This window comes from Engystomops pustulosus, chromosome 9, assembly GCF_040894005.1.
Source record: "Engystomops pustulosus chromosome 9, aEngPut4.maternal, whole genome shotgun sequence".
Lineage (NCBI taxonomy): Eukaryota > Metazoa > Chordata > Amphibia > Anura > Leptodactylidae > Engystomops > Engystomops pustulosus.
Genome location: NC_092419.1, coordinates 34260703 through 34277693, shown reverse-complemented (window position 1 = coordinate 34277693; position 16991 = coordinate 34260703). Strand labels below are relative to the sequence as shown.

Below are 16991 nucleotides of genomic sequence, written 5' to 3'. Positions count from 1 at the left end.
AGATTGCAGCTGAAGTCATGGTGCCTGCGCCAGACCGGCAGGGGCTGGCAGGCTATACACTCCAGGGGGCAGGCAGGCAGGCTATATACCTGAGGGGGGAGGCAGGCTATATATTCTAGGGGGCTGACAGGCTATATACTTGAGGGGGCTGGCAGGCTATATACTTGATGGGGCTGGCAGGCTATATACTTGATGGGGGCTGGCAGGCTATATACTTGATGGGGGCTGGCAGGCTATATACTTGATGGGGCTGGCAGGCTATATACTTGATGGGGGCTGGCAGGCTATATACTTGATGGGGGCTGGCTGGCTATATACTTGATGGGGGGGCTGGCTATATACTTGATGGGGGCTGGCTGGCTATATACTTGATGAGGCTGGCTGGCAATATACTTGATGGGGGCTGGCTGGCTATATACTCCAGGGGGCTGGCTATATACTCCAGGGGTCTGGCTGGCTATATACTCCAGGGGGCTGGCAGGATATAGACTGGGGGGGCTGTGACCAATGCATTTCCCACCCTCAGCTTATACTGGAGTCAATATGTTTTTCCAGTTTTTTTGTGTGAAAATTAGGGGTCTCGGCTTATACTCTGGTCGGCTTATACTCGAGTATATACAGTATATTCCAGGATTGTAGCTGTATTCAGAGTGCTATGGTGCACTGGTGTGTGAGATCTCTTCACTGCTGAACACTTCCCCCCCCCCCCCCACTGCTGCAGAGCTTATGTTTGAATGTCACAGACATTACCGTGCACAAACAAAAGATTAGGGGGGACAACAGGTCCGATAAATAATACAAATTACAAATCAATAATAGTATGACACCCATGTCTAGAAATAATCCCTTTGCAGAAACACCCCATGAAAACACAGCCCATACAACATACTAAACATTTATGGTAATGCCTTTTGGGTAGTAGCTATATCCTTTTACTACCCAAAAGGGATATGAAGCACTGATAATTATCAAAGTAGTCCCCTAAGTAAACACTTGTTATCCCCCTGAATTTTTAGTTTGTGCACTTTGGGTGCAAAGCAAATACCTTTAAAACACCAATCTGTGTGCCCCCTTGTCCTGTTGTAACAGAAGTTACTTAGGAGACAGAGCTGTCCAAATCCAACTACAATCCTGTAATATAAATGTATTTTTCACAGTCCTGCTGCCACTAACACTAACAAAGGTATGATTACACGGATCTCCAGGGACAATACCTAACACTGCTTTGTATGGTTTAAAGTGGTGCCAATTTTCCTTTAATAAGATATTCTTTGCTTCGTTAGTAGTAACCATTTTACACAAAGGGGTCTTCCTTTTTTTACAGTTCTTTTCCTAAAACAAGAGACAATGAAAACCCCCCATAAACATAGCCATACATTGTTATTAGAAGCATCTGCCCACCCGTTTACTGGGGACGTTCCATATATGTGGTGGTTATAAAGTTTGTGGAAATGAAAGTAGTTTATGAGATAAAATGTGTGTATGAAGACCAACTTATATTTCGATTGTTCTTTACATGGAATGGATATGGATTCCTTTTGAGCATGTAAAGTACTGAATTAAAAACTCAGTGCGGAATAGAAAACACATGGATAAACAGCAGGATCAATGTCTCTTCCTTCTCCCAGTATAAGCCCCACATACTGCGCTTCAGTCCCCTGGACAGAGGTGGCGCTGTAACATTAGTGTAATGATCAGTAGGCGCAGTACTCAGCTGCACCCCCTAGTGGAGGCAGCAGGATACATAGAATAGTACATAGGACATGTGTCTGCCAGTAAGAAGCAGTTATACCTGTACGCACACTCCAAACAATGACTTTCCTCTCATACTTCTCCCACACACTACATGTTGCTATAAACAATGATTACACATCAGTAGTAATTGCAGTTTCCTTTTTTGTGTATTTTTACTACATAGATTGGCCAGATGCCCAGTCTCTCTGCCAAACACTTGTGCCAGGAAGATTTTTTTTTTTCTAAGCAGCTGACTGGTTAATATCTAGCAGCTGCATATTCTCTGACTGTGATACAATATACTGTCTGACTATTATTCAGCATTAATATTAACCCTTTAAGGACCTGGCCCTTTTTTGTTTTTTCCATTTTTCACTCCCCACAATCATCTGGTGCTAACAAGTTTTTCATACTTTGCTTTATGGAGCTGTGTTTTTTTTCTTCATTTTTTGCAACTTTTGATGAAGTTTTCAATGCTATCATTTTTAGGGCTGTACGACCTTCTGATCACTTTTTATTGAATTTTTTATATTTTTCAAAATGGCAAAAAAGTTCCAATTTCAAATTCTTCTGTTACAGGGTTGAACGCAGTGAAAAACCGTTATTATATTTTTAGAGACCGGGCATTTTCGGATGCAGCAATACCTGATGTGTTTATGATTTTTACAGGTTTTTTAATATTTATATGGCTTCTAGGGAAAGAAGAGTGATTAAAATTTTTAGGTTTTTTATTATAATTTTTTTTTAACTGTTTTTAAAATAAACAGTTTTTTAATATGCTTTTACTATTTTTCAGACTCCCTAGGGTACTTTAACCCTTGGTTATCTGATTGATCCTACCATAGACTGCTATACTACAGTAAGGCAGTATATGGGGATTTTCATCCTCATACATTACAATGTACAATTAGCACATAGTAAGGCATGGGTTAAATCCAGACAGCCTGAGGTCTTTGGAAGATCCGAGGCTGTCATAGCAACGGATTGGCGCTCCCCGATGACGTCACGGGGAGTGACAATCTCCAACAAGATAGCGTCGCCCTTGCGCCACCATCTTTTTGAAGTTGCCTGCAGCTTTGCCGGCGGCAATGTAGGGGTTAACACTCGCGATCGGTGCTGCAATATGCAGCAAAGACTTACCGGCTATGGAGAGGACTCAATTGTCACAAACATGTTTTTTCCATCAATTTCACTGCATTTGGAATTTTTTCCAACTTCCCAATATATGGCATGAAATATGAAATCCAGCCACTATACGGCACTTATAAAGCTCTATGCACAGAAAAATTAAAAAATGATGGATTTTTAAAGAAGGGGAGCAAAATATGGAAATGCAAAAATTAAAGAGAGCTGCAAACTGATGGGTTTTCTTCTGTTACTGCCCCTTTAGAGAGCCAAGATTTTTTAAATAAAATTCTTACAGATTACATTCACTTTATGTATCCCAAAAGGGAAATTGTTTCACTGTACTGTACATAATAACACACATAAGCCACAACACAAAACTAGAAGACATATTTTACATAATATAATTATATTATTATAAAAAAAAAATTAAATTTGTTTAAAAAATAACACGTCAATAAAACACTTCTCCAACCCAATACACCAGTGATTTTCAACCTTTTTTGAGCCGCGGCACACTTTTTATACTTAGAAAATCCTGGGGCACACCACCAACCAAAATAGCACAAAATGACACTAAAACAGTCATAAAAGGCCTCCCTTTACTAATTAAAAACCCCTAGCGGCCCCCCTTTACTAATAAAAACCTCTAGCGGCCTCCCTTTACTAATTAAAAGACCCTAGCGGCCTCCCTTTACTAATTAAAAGGCCCTAGCGGCCTCTATTTACTAATTAAAAGCCCCTAGCTGCCTCCCTTTACTAATAAAAACCTCTAGCGGCCTCCCTTTACTAATTAAAAGACCCTAGCGGCCTCCATTTACTAATTAAAAGACCCTAGCGGCCTCCATTTACTAATTAAAAGACCCTAGCGGCCTCCCTTTACTAATTAAAAGACCCTAGCGGCCTCCATTTACTAATTAAAAGACCCTAGCGGCCTCCCTTTACTAATTAAAAGACCCTAGCGGCCTCCCTTTACTAATTAAAAGACCCTAGCGGCCTCCCTTTACTAATTAAGAGCCCCTACCGGCCTCCCTTTACTAATTAAGAGCCCCTAGCTGCCTCCCTTTACTAATTAAGAGCCCCTAGCGGCCTCCCTTTACTAATTAAGAGCCCCTAGCGGCCTCCCTTTACTGATTAAGAGCCCCTAGCGGCCCCCCTTTACTAATTGATTGGCCCTAGAGGCCCCCCTTTACTAATTAAAAGGCCCTAGAGGCCCCCCTTTACTAATTAAAAGGCCCTAGAGGCCCCCTTTACTAATTAAAAGGCCCTAGAGGCCTCCCTTTACTAATTAAAAGGCCCTAGAGGTCCCCCTTTACTAATTAAAAGGCCCTAGTGGCCCCCTTAACTAATAAAAAGCCCCAGCCTCCCTTTACTAATTAAAAAAATGACCCTAGCTGCCTTCCCTATACAAATAATAACCTTATATACTTACCCTTGATGTCTTCTTCCGCGTACCTTCACTCCTAATGGCGATCCGCCCATCTTCTGTAGTTACTGCACCGCGTGCCTCTGGTCGCGTGACTTACGCGACCTGATGTCAGGTCGCGTCAGTCACGTGACATGGGCCGCGCGGTGCAGGAGCTACAGAAGATGGGCGGATCGCCAACGCGGGGCTTGTAGGTAAGTATGGTCACAGAAACACGGGGGCGCGGCGGCAGCGCTACACAGGGGCACCATGGTTCGGAGAACTTTCCCCGCGGCACACAGGTTGAAAATCACTACTCCACACCCATTTTATCATGATGATAAGCAAACTGAAGTCTGTCACCCTCAGTTATATATGAACTCTTCCACAATGCAGGAATTTCAGACATCTCCAAACCAGTGCAACATTGGGGACCATTACACCCACAGGATCAAAGAGGAGGAAGATCAAAAAACTGTTCTTGATATTCACGCATTACAGTTATCTCCCAACTTTTTTAAAATTGTGGCAAAACCACGCCGTGCCGACAAAGTGTGAATAACCCTTATAAAATGTTTATTCCAAATTCATAAATCATAAAAATAACTGGAGGACGGATCTCGCTGGAGTCCTATTAATGGGCTCATTGAGCATCTGCTAACATGACATTGCTAACTGTGTTTGTGGTTTTTGCAGGGAGTTTATAATGAAGCTGAAAGCCTATAGTCATTTCTATGGCAGCCTGCCTGCGCTCGTCTGTCGTCATACCACCATTGCCGAAAATGACACCTCCTGCTGGAACGGACAGGAAATCGTTGAAAGGTAATTATATGCTATGCTAGATATTTCAATGCTCTCCCCGTAGACTCTGCAGAGGGCTCATCGCTTGGTTGTAAGTTATGATTTGCTTGGTCTTAGTAAACTACTATTTTATTATTTCAGGGGCACAGCACAGCCGCTAATTAAGGGTAGTTAGGGGGTAACATAGCTAATTATCAGTTACTCGGCATGAAAGAATAAATTATTCCAAAAAAAAATTTAACAAAACATTAAAATGACAGTCTACTGTTCTTTTACAGTAACCAGAATGTAAATATATCTGCAACCACCTTATAGAAAGTCTAATGTGACGCGTACAACATGGTGTAGTTGTGCTAAACCTAATAACACTCTTTGTGTTCTAATGAATTTAACATAAAAATTCAAGTACATTTGCAAAAAGTTTTGGTTATAAAATTCCACACCTGTTTTGTATGTAACTCATATGCAGGGCCATCCTTCACCATTGTCAGAAAGTTCTTGCCATTATGGTTACAGAATGAAGATAAACCCAGTCTCTGAATTGCATATGGTCTACTACTTAAAGAAAATTTCTATCAGGATAAACCAGGGACAATTACTCATAGATCCAGGTGCTGGGACTGTGGTAATCGTCTTACATGTGTTATCTATGGTTTCCTTCCTTCTAAAATGTACTTAAATTATGGTATTGAGCCTGAAAGGCTATTGGGGTGGTTCCCAGAGCCTCTTTGTGCTGCAGATTCACAGGCTATCACTATGCAGCAGCACTTCCCTCCTCCCACTATGTGCTGAAACTTCCTGTGCACCAGAGAGATTACATCAGGCAGAGGGAGCGGGGAATTGCTGAGGGAGCAGGGGGGTTAAGCTGCAACATGGAGGGGTCTGATAACACCCCCAGAGTCTTTCTGGCTCTCTATTATAATTTTAAAGGTTGATCTTAGAAGGAAGGAGGTCATGGATAACAAATATATAAAGATTGCCACAGTCACGGTGCCTGGATCTATGAGTAACTGTCCCTGGTTTATCATTGATTGTAAATTTCCTTAATTATATCATAGCATCCAATTCCAAACTTACAAATCGACCCAGCTCCATAGTTATCATGACACAAATAGCTCCTCCCATCACACATCAATGGAATCAGTTGTGAATGCTGGCAGTGAATGAATCGTCAATAGTTTTTGGAAGAGAAAAGTTTAGCAAATAATGTTAAAAGCACAATACAACTCCGAGGAGCACCTGGATTAAGAACCAGTCCCAGCGTCCATGCCATAAACAATGAATTTTGGAATTTTGTGATTTTTTTATATTTAAATGTCTGTATTCATTTTCACATAGAATGCCCTTCTCTTCTGCATCTTTTACTAAGTTTTCTAATTCTTCTTTAAATTTGTTTGTGGGATCACCTTTTATCTTCATATATGTGTTTGTATTTTTAAGCTGTCTATACATTTTTGAGTTAGGGCTCTTTCACATTGGCATTGGTGCTTAGCTTCAGTTGCGCATCCGTCGCGTTTTGTCTCCTTTGTGTCTCCGTTTTTCTTCTGTTTTGTATCCGCTTTCCTTCCGTTTTGTCTCCGTGTCCACAAAAAATATTTTTTTAACATTGCTTTGAAAACATCACAACATCAGCCTCATCAGTGGAAAAAAACAGATGTTTCATCAGTTTTTTTCTGGAACCATAGACTTCTATTGGCTTCCGTGATCCGTAACCATGAAAAAATAGGACATCTTTCATAATTTTTTTCCGCGGACAACGGATTGAAAATACAAGACAATGTGAAAAGACCCATAGAAATTAATGGCTTTGTAAGGCATCCAAGGAAATCACTGAACCACGGACGTGAAAAACAACCCCAATGTGAAGTATCCCTTATAGTCTTTCTTATTCAAGATAGCCCCCTCCCCCTTTATCAGTACTTTTTTTTATTACTATCTCCTTATCTTGTCTAAGATTTTGAATAGCAAATCTCTCTCCTTTTGTCAGATTATCTTTCCAACTTTTCCTCTTTATGTTCTCAAATTAATTTAAAACAATCTTCCTAAAGGTATTTACACTCTCATTATTACTAATATTAGGGATACAATCTGATTTTTCTTTTAGCTTGGTGTCTCCATGTCTCCTCTTATTCCACACAATTTTGAGGTGAAGTACTTTTTCACATTAATATTACAAATTTGTTTGGGATTTATCCAATTTAGCTTCTGGGACAAACTGTAATCCTTTATTTAATATCTTTCTATGATTTTTCATTCAAAGTTTTAGAGCTTAGATTGAAAATGCATTTTCCTGGTGTGTCTCCTTCTATCCCTCTATGTTCTTTTCTTCCTCTTCTAGTTTTTTTTTCCCTGTGGTACATCTTTACATCTCCATAGCTGCTTTCAGATGTCCATTTCCTATCATCTGATGAGGACAATTTTGTTGGTTCTGGCTAGGGTTCTCTCTATGTTCAGCTAAATGTGTGTATGCTGTATTTTTATATGTATATGCTGTATGTCTGTGTATATAGTACTTTTAAAATGTAAATCCGTTTTCCAGGATGGGATAAGGAAAACCATGCCTTTTAGCCTCCTTGTACGGCAGCCCCCTTGACATCAAGCATGACCCACAAGATTTAATACTGTATGCATATTTATATATGGTTTGTATATCCTGTACGTATATTTGTAAGGGTTAAGTGGGGCCCCATTCAGAAGTTTGCTATGGGGCCCTGCCTCTCCTAGTTACGAGAAAATGGTCTGGACCGATTCTATGAATCAAGGATAGAAGGGAAGAACCAGGGCGCTACGACTCAAGTGTAGAGTTAGTTGGTAGGATGATTTAAGTTCAAATTAAAACTGCTCACCTTGCGGCTATCTTGTAGCCTAGCATGTAGTCCGATATATGTGGAGTGCTGCCGGTGGACACGAGGAACCACGAGGATTAAGCGTCCAGGGGATCAATCCCGCGGTCTGGAGGAGTTTTTTTGTCAGCAAGACTGAAAAATCCACATTATAAATACAGGCGGTCCCCTACTTAAGAACACCTGACTTACATACGACCCCTAGTTACAAACAGACCTCTGGATTTTGGTAATTTTCTGTACTTTAGTCCTAGGCTACAATAAACAGCTATAACCGTTATCACAGGTGTCTGTTATTAAGATTTATTGATAATCCTGGTTCTTATGATAATCCAACATTTTTAAAATCCAATTGTCACAGAGATCAAAAAAATTTTGACTGGGGTTACAATAATAAAGTATACGGTTCCAACTTACATACAAACTCAACTTAAGAACAAACCTACAGACCCTATCTTGTATGTAACCCAAGGACTGCCTGTAAAGACACTTCAGAAGTGAAGTTGCGCCATATCTGTGGTTTTTTCAGTCTTGCTGACAAAAAAACTCTCCTAGTTATGCCACTGATCTGCTCCTAAAGTTCCATTTAAAATGCTGACCTGTTCTTTCCACCCTGTGTCTATAATCTCTTTGTCTATCAAGATAGGAAAGTAATGATATGATACAATGCATAGCCTAGTCTCATGCAGGGTCAGATTAAGCCTGCCGTGGGCCCTGGGCTGCATGAATATTATCGCTCCTACAAGTCTGGAATCACACCCTACATATGGTACTAGAATCAAGATTCTTCTGGAATGGAGGATGTGTCCTTTCTGCTTTTATGGACATATGTTCATGAGTGAATGTTCTTCTCAATATAAAATTTGCTGTGTATGCATGGGCCTGGTAACGCAAGAGTTAACAATACCTAATGCTATTGTCCAATGATGGTCTTGAAAAGTTTGCTGGAAGCTGATTGGAGAAGTGCTACCACCCTGACCAAGGGAGCATATAAACCCCTGCTGGTTCAGTCATGGTCTTCTGAGAGAACCAGAGCTGATGGTCTGTCTGGGCAGAGAGCAGTGGAGGGAGCAGCAGATGTCAGAGTTTGCATTAGCCAGTGTCCTCATACCAGTAATCATAGGTGCTTCAGGCCACTGCCTAGCACCCAGGGCAAGTCAGTAGACTTAATTCCAGAGCTGAGATCCACCACTCGGACTAATCTCCATCTCTATCAGCCCAGCCTGAAACTACAGGCTGCGTGTAACCTTCCTGTGGACCAACTCTCGATGACTCTTCCAGCTTCCAGAATCTGTTGTTAAACCTGCTGTTATCATTTGGCCATTGCCTGCTGTTGAATAAAGAACTGTAAGTTTCTTTGCACAACGTTGCCTTTGTCTGATCCCTGGATATGGCTGTTACCACCACGGGCTACCTCATCCATCACCCAGGGATTCATCCTACAGACACCTCAGGGGTTGCCCCAGGGAGAAACCAGTACCACAGCCTCTCCCTCCATATTTCTTGCACACGCCACCTGCTGGAGACCTGCCAGGCTGTAGGACAGCCCTCCGCTCCCCATACCAAGCACCGTGACATCAGCATGCTCTAGGCCACAACCGCCAGCCACTCCGGTATTCTGGGCCCTGGCTGCCTCCAAGAAAAGGCTAGGCCCCGGTGGGGGGTGTTGCAGTTACTCTATACTTCTTTATAATGTAGTGAATTAACTTACTCATGCTAATGCGAAAAATACATGTACTAACGTCATGCAGTGTATGGGAGACATCATAGCAGCTGAACTCCATCCAGCAGCTCAGGAAGAACTGAGATGTAGGATTTGAGGCTGCAGAGGGGAAAATTATTATAATATACAGAATATAAATCATAGTTGACTAATAATATTGGCATTCCTTATTTACACACAATGGCCCAGATTTACTAAAAACAGTGCAGTCTGTATTATGTGCAGTTTGCCTGTGTGGTGTGCACAGGGGGCGCCAGATTCAAGATTTTTCATGAATCTAGCGCCCCTCCACTCCTCTGACAGAGCTTAATTTTTGTTGGAATCTACATGATAAATGTGGTGCACGGTTGGACTGAGCCCCGGAACGGATAGGGTTTTGTGCACCATATATACATGAGCAAGCAGTTTGAGCATGAAAGAACGTGCAAAGTGGCGCAGGAGCTTGGTAAATGTGCGCCTGTTTTTTAGTATGTTTTTCAAACGTTTGTTGCAAGGTAAATGTCAGATGATATTTACCCTCTGGATCCAGGGCTTTTATCTCACTTTAAGGATAATGATGATGAATCCACTAATCCTGTGACACTGGTCAGACCTACAAGCAGCGTTCTTACAGGCTTACACATGACCTTGTCCACGTCTCATCCCTCATTATGCAAATATGCAGATCTCTGTGACCTTCAGAGCAGAAGCCAAAACTTGCTTTTTAATGACTGTTACATTATCCAGAGACGAGAATGAAATCATTGACTTCTCTCATCCTGTTTCATTCCTCATATCTGAGCCGAATAAATTCCCAGTTCTATTAGGGAAGAATCGGCTGAAGTATATATCAGTGTCTCCTCGGTAAGTAACCTTAGGTATTAATTAACCTGTACTTACAGAGCTGACCTGAAACACTACAGGGACGACAAGATGTCAGCCCATCATTTTTAAAAATTCCTCATGCATCGGAGATATGCATCCATTAATATGAATATCCAGGCCTGGGGTGGTGGGCGACCTCTATGTGTCCAGCTGAAGGATCAGTTTGGGGATGTTTTTCATCTAATTTAATGTGCATTTAAAGTTTGATTTTTCACTTGATTTTAATAGGATTTAATAGCGTCTGTGTTAAGTCACTAGAACTCCTTTAAATCAATTGGAGATGTCTCCTAAGTGGCTATTCAGCATAATTACAACCTGCGCGCTGCATATTTAGAGGTTATGTACTTACCTAGAAATACTCCAGACATGCTGACTTCTTAAATCATAGCGCCAATTACCACACCAAATCTGACTTAAAGGGACACTAACAGGAAAAGAAGCAATTTCTGCCTAAGGGAAAACTGTCACCAGGAGACTCTGAAACCCTAGAGATGTCTGGTGGCCTAGACTTGAAATAAAGAATTTTACGGGGACTTGTCATTTGTCATGAGATTTTGATATATACTTGATAAAACCACATTTTACTGCATCTTTTCCTTCCTAGCAAATAATAAAATGAGAACTGGGTGTTACAATTATATTTGTTAAAGGGGTGGGCCCTTACACAGGCCCAGCGCCAGCACACGGCTTACCCAGGCAAGTGCCACGGCCCAAGGGTGCTAGAGGGGCCCACTTGGGAGGCAGAAAAAATGTCGGCCCTGGAACAATTGTACCAGTGTTGCTTTAAGACACGGGTACAAATGATCTAATGTGACTAATGATCTAGTGTGACTAATGAGGGGCGGAAGTGTGGCTAATGAAGGGGGACAGGGTGGCTAATGGGGGGACAGTGTGGCTTATGGGGAGACACAGTGGCTTATCTACAGGGGAAAACAGTGTCGCTTATGGGCAGGACAAGTGTGGCTTATGGGGGTACAGTGTGGCTTATGTGTGGGGGGACAGTGTGGCACTAAGGCTCTGTTGCCCAGGGGCCTACTTAAACTGAGAAACAGCCCGGCCCTAAAATAGTCCAATTCTACCATTAACTACTGGACAGTGTGAGGCCGATGTAATACAACTGTGCTCGGTCCAGACTGTAGACAGGGCAGATTTCATAGACAAGCCATGGTTCCAAGGATAGGACTCTAAGCATCATACTGATAATATAATGCAAGGAGCCCCTTCTTCCTCTCAGACCAGCAGCAGTGGATTATAAGGGTGACTAAAGCAAAGGAGTCACATAGTGATATCTGATGCAAAGAGTCCATTCCAATCCATGGAATAGCAGCGCCGGACTATTTGGGTAACTAGAACTAAGGACTTTGAGCATTATAGTGATATAGAATGCAAGGAGTTACGTCACTTTGGTACAATATAGAATTATGATACATGAAGATTGATATTCTGAAAAAAATACAAATACATCAGATGTGAGGAAAGCTCCTTTCACTGAACTGGAATAAAGGATCTCACTTTTGATACTCAGATTCGCTGACACCTGAAAATATTTGTAGGTCACCTCCAGTGCCATATGAAAGGCTCTGTTTTAAGATTTGGAGCCTGGTATTTTTTTATGTTTTAGATTTTTTGCTAAATAAATGAAAGAATGCAGATAATTATAAACTGAAGTACAGGCGGTCCCCTACTTAAGAACACTCGACTTACATACAACCCCTAGTTACAAACGGACCTCTGGATTTTGGTAATTTATTGTACTTTAGCCCTAGGCTACAATAAACAGATATATCAGTTATCAAATGTGTCTGTAATGAAGCTTTATTGTTAATCTTGATTCTTATGACAACCCAACATTTTTAAAATCCAATTGTCACAGAGACCAAAAAAGTTCTGGCTGGGATTACAATGATAAAATATACAGTTCCGACTTACATACAAATTCAACTTAAGAACAAACCTACAGACCCCATCTTGAATGTAAAACAAGGACTGTCTGTATTAGTTCTCTCATATAGTAAAGGTACAGCATATGGGCCCCCTAGGCCTCTTGGGCCCAGTTGCGACTGCATCCTTTGCACCCTCTAAAGTTACACCTCTGCTCTATCCCTTCTGTGGACGGAAAAGCTTCAAATTTCAAATATTTTATACTTTATATATAGTATACAGTATTTTATACTTCAAATATTTTGAGCCACTTTCGAAAAGTGTAAAAATTAAAAAAAAAAATAAATCTGATAAAACAAAGTAATAAAATAATTTCCAACACGTGCAAAATGTATTGAAAAGTTGTGCAAATGTATCAATACACTTCGAACTTTTTGATAAATGAGGAGGCGTCCAAGAATTAATAGAAATAAGAGACACATCTTTCTAACAATTCGTTCGGGTCAGGTGGCAGGTGGTCAGGACAGACGGATGCCTAGTTGGGCTCCGGGGTAATGCAAGAACATGTCAAGGAAATGTGACCTGCCCATGATGGGGGCAATCTTCTGGGCTGGAAGCACCTGTCAGTGTTATTAGGGTGACTAGAGCCAAGGCGATGTGACTGGAAGGATTACGTGATAACTTACGAGACAAGTCAGATTTCCATCAACCAGAATTATGAATCTACTTAACCCCGGGATTGAGGATTCTTAATTACACTCATGTATATGGAGTAGACACCTCTTTGAGACATATGGAGTAGCTTTTAGTAAAAAGCATTTACACAATCTCATCCATGTGTTGTGGAAAAAGAAATCTACATAGAAAGTGTATGGAAATCGTCTGTAGGGCGTCACATATACCCCGTGTCATATGACGACTGCAGCCAAACCCAAGGAGTAAGAACCTGTTGTTGGTGCAATTTGTTTTCAACCTACTCCTTCAACCACTAAGAAACATCTATTCTGTGACATCACTGTAATTTCACTATATGCTTGATATCACTATTGTGATATAATTGAATCGATTTTCCTTTTTCTGAAAAATCACTGTATATTATCCCTGTACTGTGATATCACTGTGTGTACTATCTCTGTACTGTGACATCACTGTGTGTATTATCCCTGTACTGTGATATCACTGTGTGTACTATCTCTGTACTGTGACATCACTGTGTGTATTATCCCTGTACTGTGATATCACTGTGTGTACTATCTCTGTACTGTGACATCACTGTGTGTATTATCCCTGTACTGTGACATCCCTGTGTGTATTATCCCTGTACTGTGACATCACTGTGTGTATTATTCCTGTACTGTGACCTCACTGTGTACATTATCCCTGTACTGTGACATCACTGTGTGTATTATCCCTGTACTGTGACATCACTGTGTGTATTATTCCTGTACTGTGACCTCACTGTGTACATTATCCCTGTACTGTGACATCACTGTGTGTATTATCCCTGTACTGTGACATCACTGTGTGTATTATCCCTGTACTGTGACATCACTGTGTGTATTATCCCTGTACGTATTATCTCTATACTGTGACATCACTGTGTGTATTATCCCTGGACTGTGACATCACTGTGTGTATTATCCCTGTACTGTGACATCACTGTGTGTATTATCCCTGTACTGTGACATCACTACGTGTATTGTCTCTGTACTGTGACATCACTGTGTGTATTATCTCTGTACTGTGACATCACTGTGTGTATTATCCCTGTACTGTGACATCACTGTGTGTATTATCTCTGTACTGTGACATCACTGTGTGTATTATCTCTGTACTGTGACATCACTGTGTGTATTATCCCTGTACTGTGACATCACTGTGTGTATTATCCCTGTACTGTGACATCACTGTGTGTATTATCTCTGTACTGTGACATCAGTGTGTGTATTATCTCTGTACTGTGACATCACTGTGTGTATTATCCCTGTACTGTGACATCACTGTGTGTATTATCTCTGCACTGTGATGTAAGTCCAGTAGGTTTCTCTGCCTCCCTATGAAATAAATTTCTATATACTTTGCCGTGTGTAGAGTAAACAGTAAATAGTTGTTCAGACTTTTGGTTGATGACTGTCAAGGGCATTCATAACGTGAGCTTACATCTGTAGTGTGTGATGAAAACATGGCACATGGCGGGCCGCACGCTGCCGGCCTGTGAATTACGGAGCCGATGGGCGATTATGATCTATAGCTGTAACTCCAGCAAGGCTGAACGTCGCTGAAGGATTCGCACATGAAAGCAGCAGTGACAGGGAGCGTGCACTCTCCAATTTGAAGCATGACATTTCTAAGTATTCGGAGCAGTCGGCAGGCGGGTGAAGCATGTAGTATACCATCCACGTCAGTAAATTCCCGCATGCCTTAGGTAAACAAATACATTGCTTTCTAATTGGCAGCAGCGCCAGAATAGCCGCTTTGATCTCGGTACAATGTGGAATGAAAATACAGTTTGAGGATTAGACTCCTCCGCTGCAAATAAACCAGGAAGAATTACACCGTATCCCTTTAATAACCGGCTTCTTTTTAATTCCCATCAGATATAACGCACATCTTATACATTGAGACGGATACATACCATCGCTTGTTTCTCAAGTGTTGTACTATGTTCTCTGCCAAGGGCGGGGATGTGGAAGTCAAACTCATGGCAATCTCAAAATTCCCATACATGGAAAAGAATTCCAGGACCTACTATGGCCTCCGAGACATCAAGCAAATGATTCAACTTGGTGTCCTCGGTGACACGCCAGGCATCTCCACTAGACAGCCGCTTCAATGGAATATTTGGCCTGGATATAAAGCACAAGAGAGATGTAAAGATCACAATATGCGCCTCTGCTGTCTATACTTTACCCGATATTCCAGGCGCTTGTTACATTAGACATTATTATCCTAAACTGAGCCCGGAAATACCAGGATGAACGGATGACTTCTTTATGCCTCACTCATGGAAGTACATGGTAGAACATGGGACAGGTCAAAGCAGAGATGGGATGTTTTGCATCTGGGGGTAGGAGACGTAAAATATTGGGTCACATTTACTAAGGGTCCGTGGACCGCATCTTCGTTGGGTTTCCCGACTTTTTCCTTTTAGCAACGCATTTAGAAGGGGTTTTGGTGCACGTGATCGGACTTTGGCGGCGTCTTTCATGCGACACAAATCGGGGGGTGGGCCGTCGGACAACACGACTGATTCGGACTGAGTGCAGGATTTAACATTCAAAATTGTGTCGCAACCCATGCACTTACATGCCCCGGGAAGAACAAGGTGAACTCCCGCGGACCTGAGCGGGAAAGCAACACATGCAGGAAATTGGATGCACAATCTCAGTGAATCGCGCCAGCTCCGAATCCTGGTCGGTGAACGATTAGGGACAGGGTTAAGTGAACCATAGGCTCACTGAAGGGAGGCGACTCCCATGGTTTATGCAAAGAGCCAGCTCTTTGTGCTGGTTCATTCGCGAACGTCCCATCACTAATGTGCCTTATGATTGATGTTAAGGGAGCTGCCTTCAATGTAGTTTTTAGGCAGAGATTATGGTATGTCCCTCTCAAAAAAAAGGTGACAGATGCCATTTTGTGCAAGAGATGATTAACCGGTCAACAAGTTTAAAACTACTGTTACGGGAACAGCATGATAAAATGTACCGGATCTGATTTCACCCATGGGACCCATTCTTCTCTATGTGCTCTATGGTTTAGGACACTTGTCAGTATACTAAAATAGTTTATGTCAGGTTCTTATATTTAGTCTATGATACATATGATGGAAAGTATCCTTAGTAGCTATAACCCTAACACTTCATTATTCACATCTTAATGGAGAGGATAGCTATGTATTTTCCTGAGGCTGCAGACCTCAGATCATACAACACAAGATGGTTCTTTTCATTTACAAAGTATGCTTTCTTCTGGAACTCCAAAGAGCTGTGATAGCATGTTGAGTCAGAGGCTAACTTGGAAGCCCACCATATGCTTTAGTAACTTCAGATCCAACTAGTAATCTTGGCATATGTGGGTGAAAGAAGGAAACTCTACCCAACACATGGTAGATATTTGATGGTCCTCTGCACATGAAAGAGAGGCGCACATGTGCACTACAAGGTCACGGGCGTTTGTGTAGGATCTCATTATACATGCATGATAAGTAGAGACAAGTTCTCCTACACTTGGTGATTTAAGCAGTGAATAATATGAAAAACATGCACAGATCTCCTGAAGTTGTTCTTGAAGGTGAAGAATTTGCACCGTGTTATACAATTTGGAAAAACAGTGTGAAACATGTTCCAGAATCTTATAGTAAGTTGTTCTGAAGATGACCATAATGAATAACAGACTTCACTCATGGACTTACATCTTGAGAATTTACACATATACACAAAATATCTTAGATGAATAAGGATCCTTGGTAAATGCTTAATATGGTAAATCTATAGACCATATATCAAAAGCTACAAACTAGACAGACTATCCTCCAGAATCCATCTCTTATTCTGTGTCAAATCGGTCATGCTTGGACAGAACATGACGTTTGGATGGGTTTAATAATGGATCATGA

The 16991-nt window shown here is 41.4% G+C and overlaps 2 protein-coding genes across 3 annotated transcripts in view; both read left to right on the top strand.

Annotated features, from left to right (window-relative positions):
* Nucleotides 1–16991, top strand: part of LOC140077158 (P2R1A-PPP2R2A-interacting phosphatase regulator 1-like) — a 981687-nt gene that overhangs the window by 400615 nt on the left and 564081 nt on the right. The gene's annotated exons all lie outside the window — the stretch shown is intronic.
* Nucleotides 1–16991, top strand: part of GPC3 (glypican 3) — a 296911-nt gene that overhangs the window by 142967 nt on the left and 136953 nt on the right. For both annotated transcript variants that reach the window (XM_072123247.1, XM_072123246.1), the window contains exon 5: nucleotides 4961–5086. In XM_072123247.1, coding sequence (XP_071979348.1) covers nucleotides 4961–5086 — 126 coding nt within the window. The remainder of the gene's footprint in view (nucleotides 1–4960; nucleotides 5087–16991) is intronic.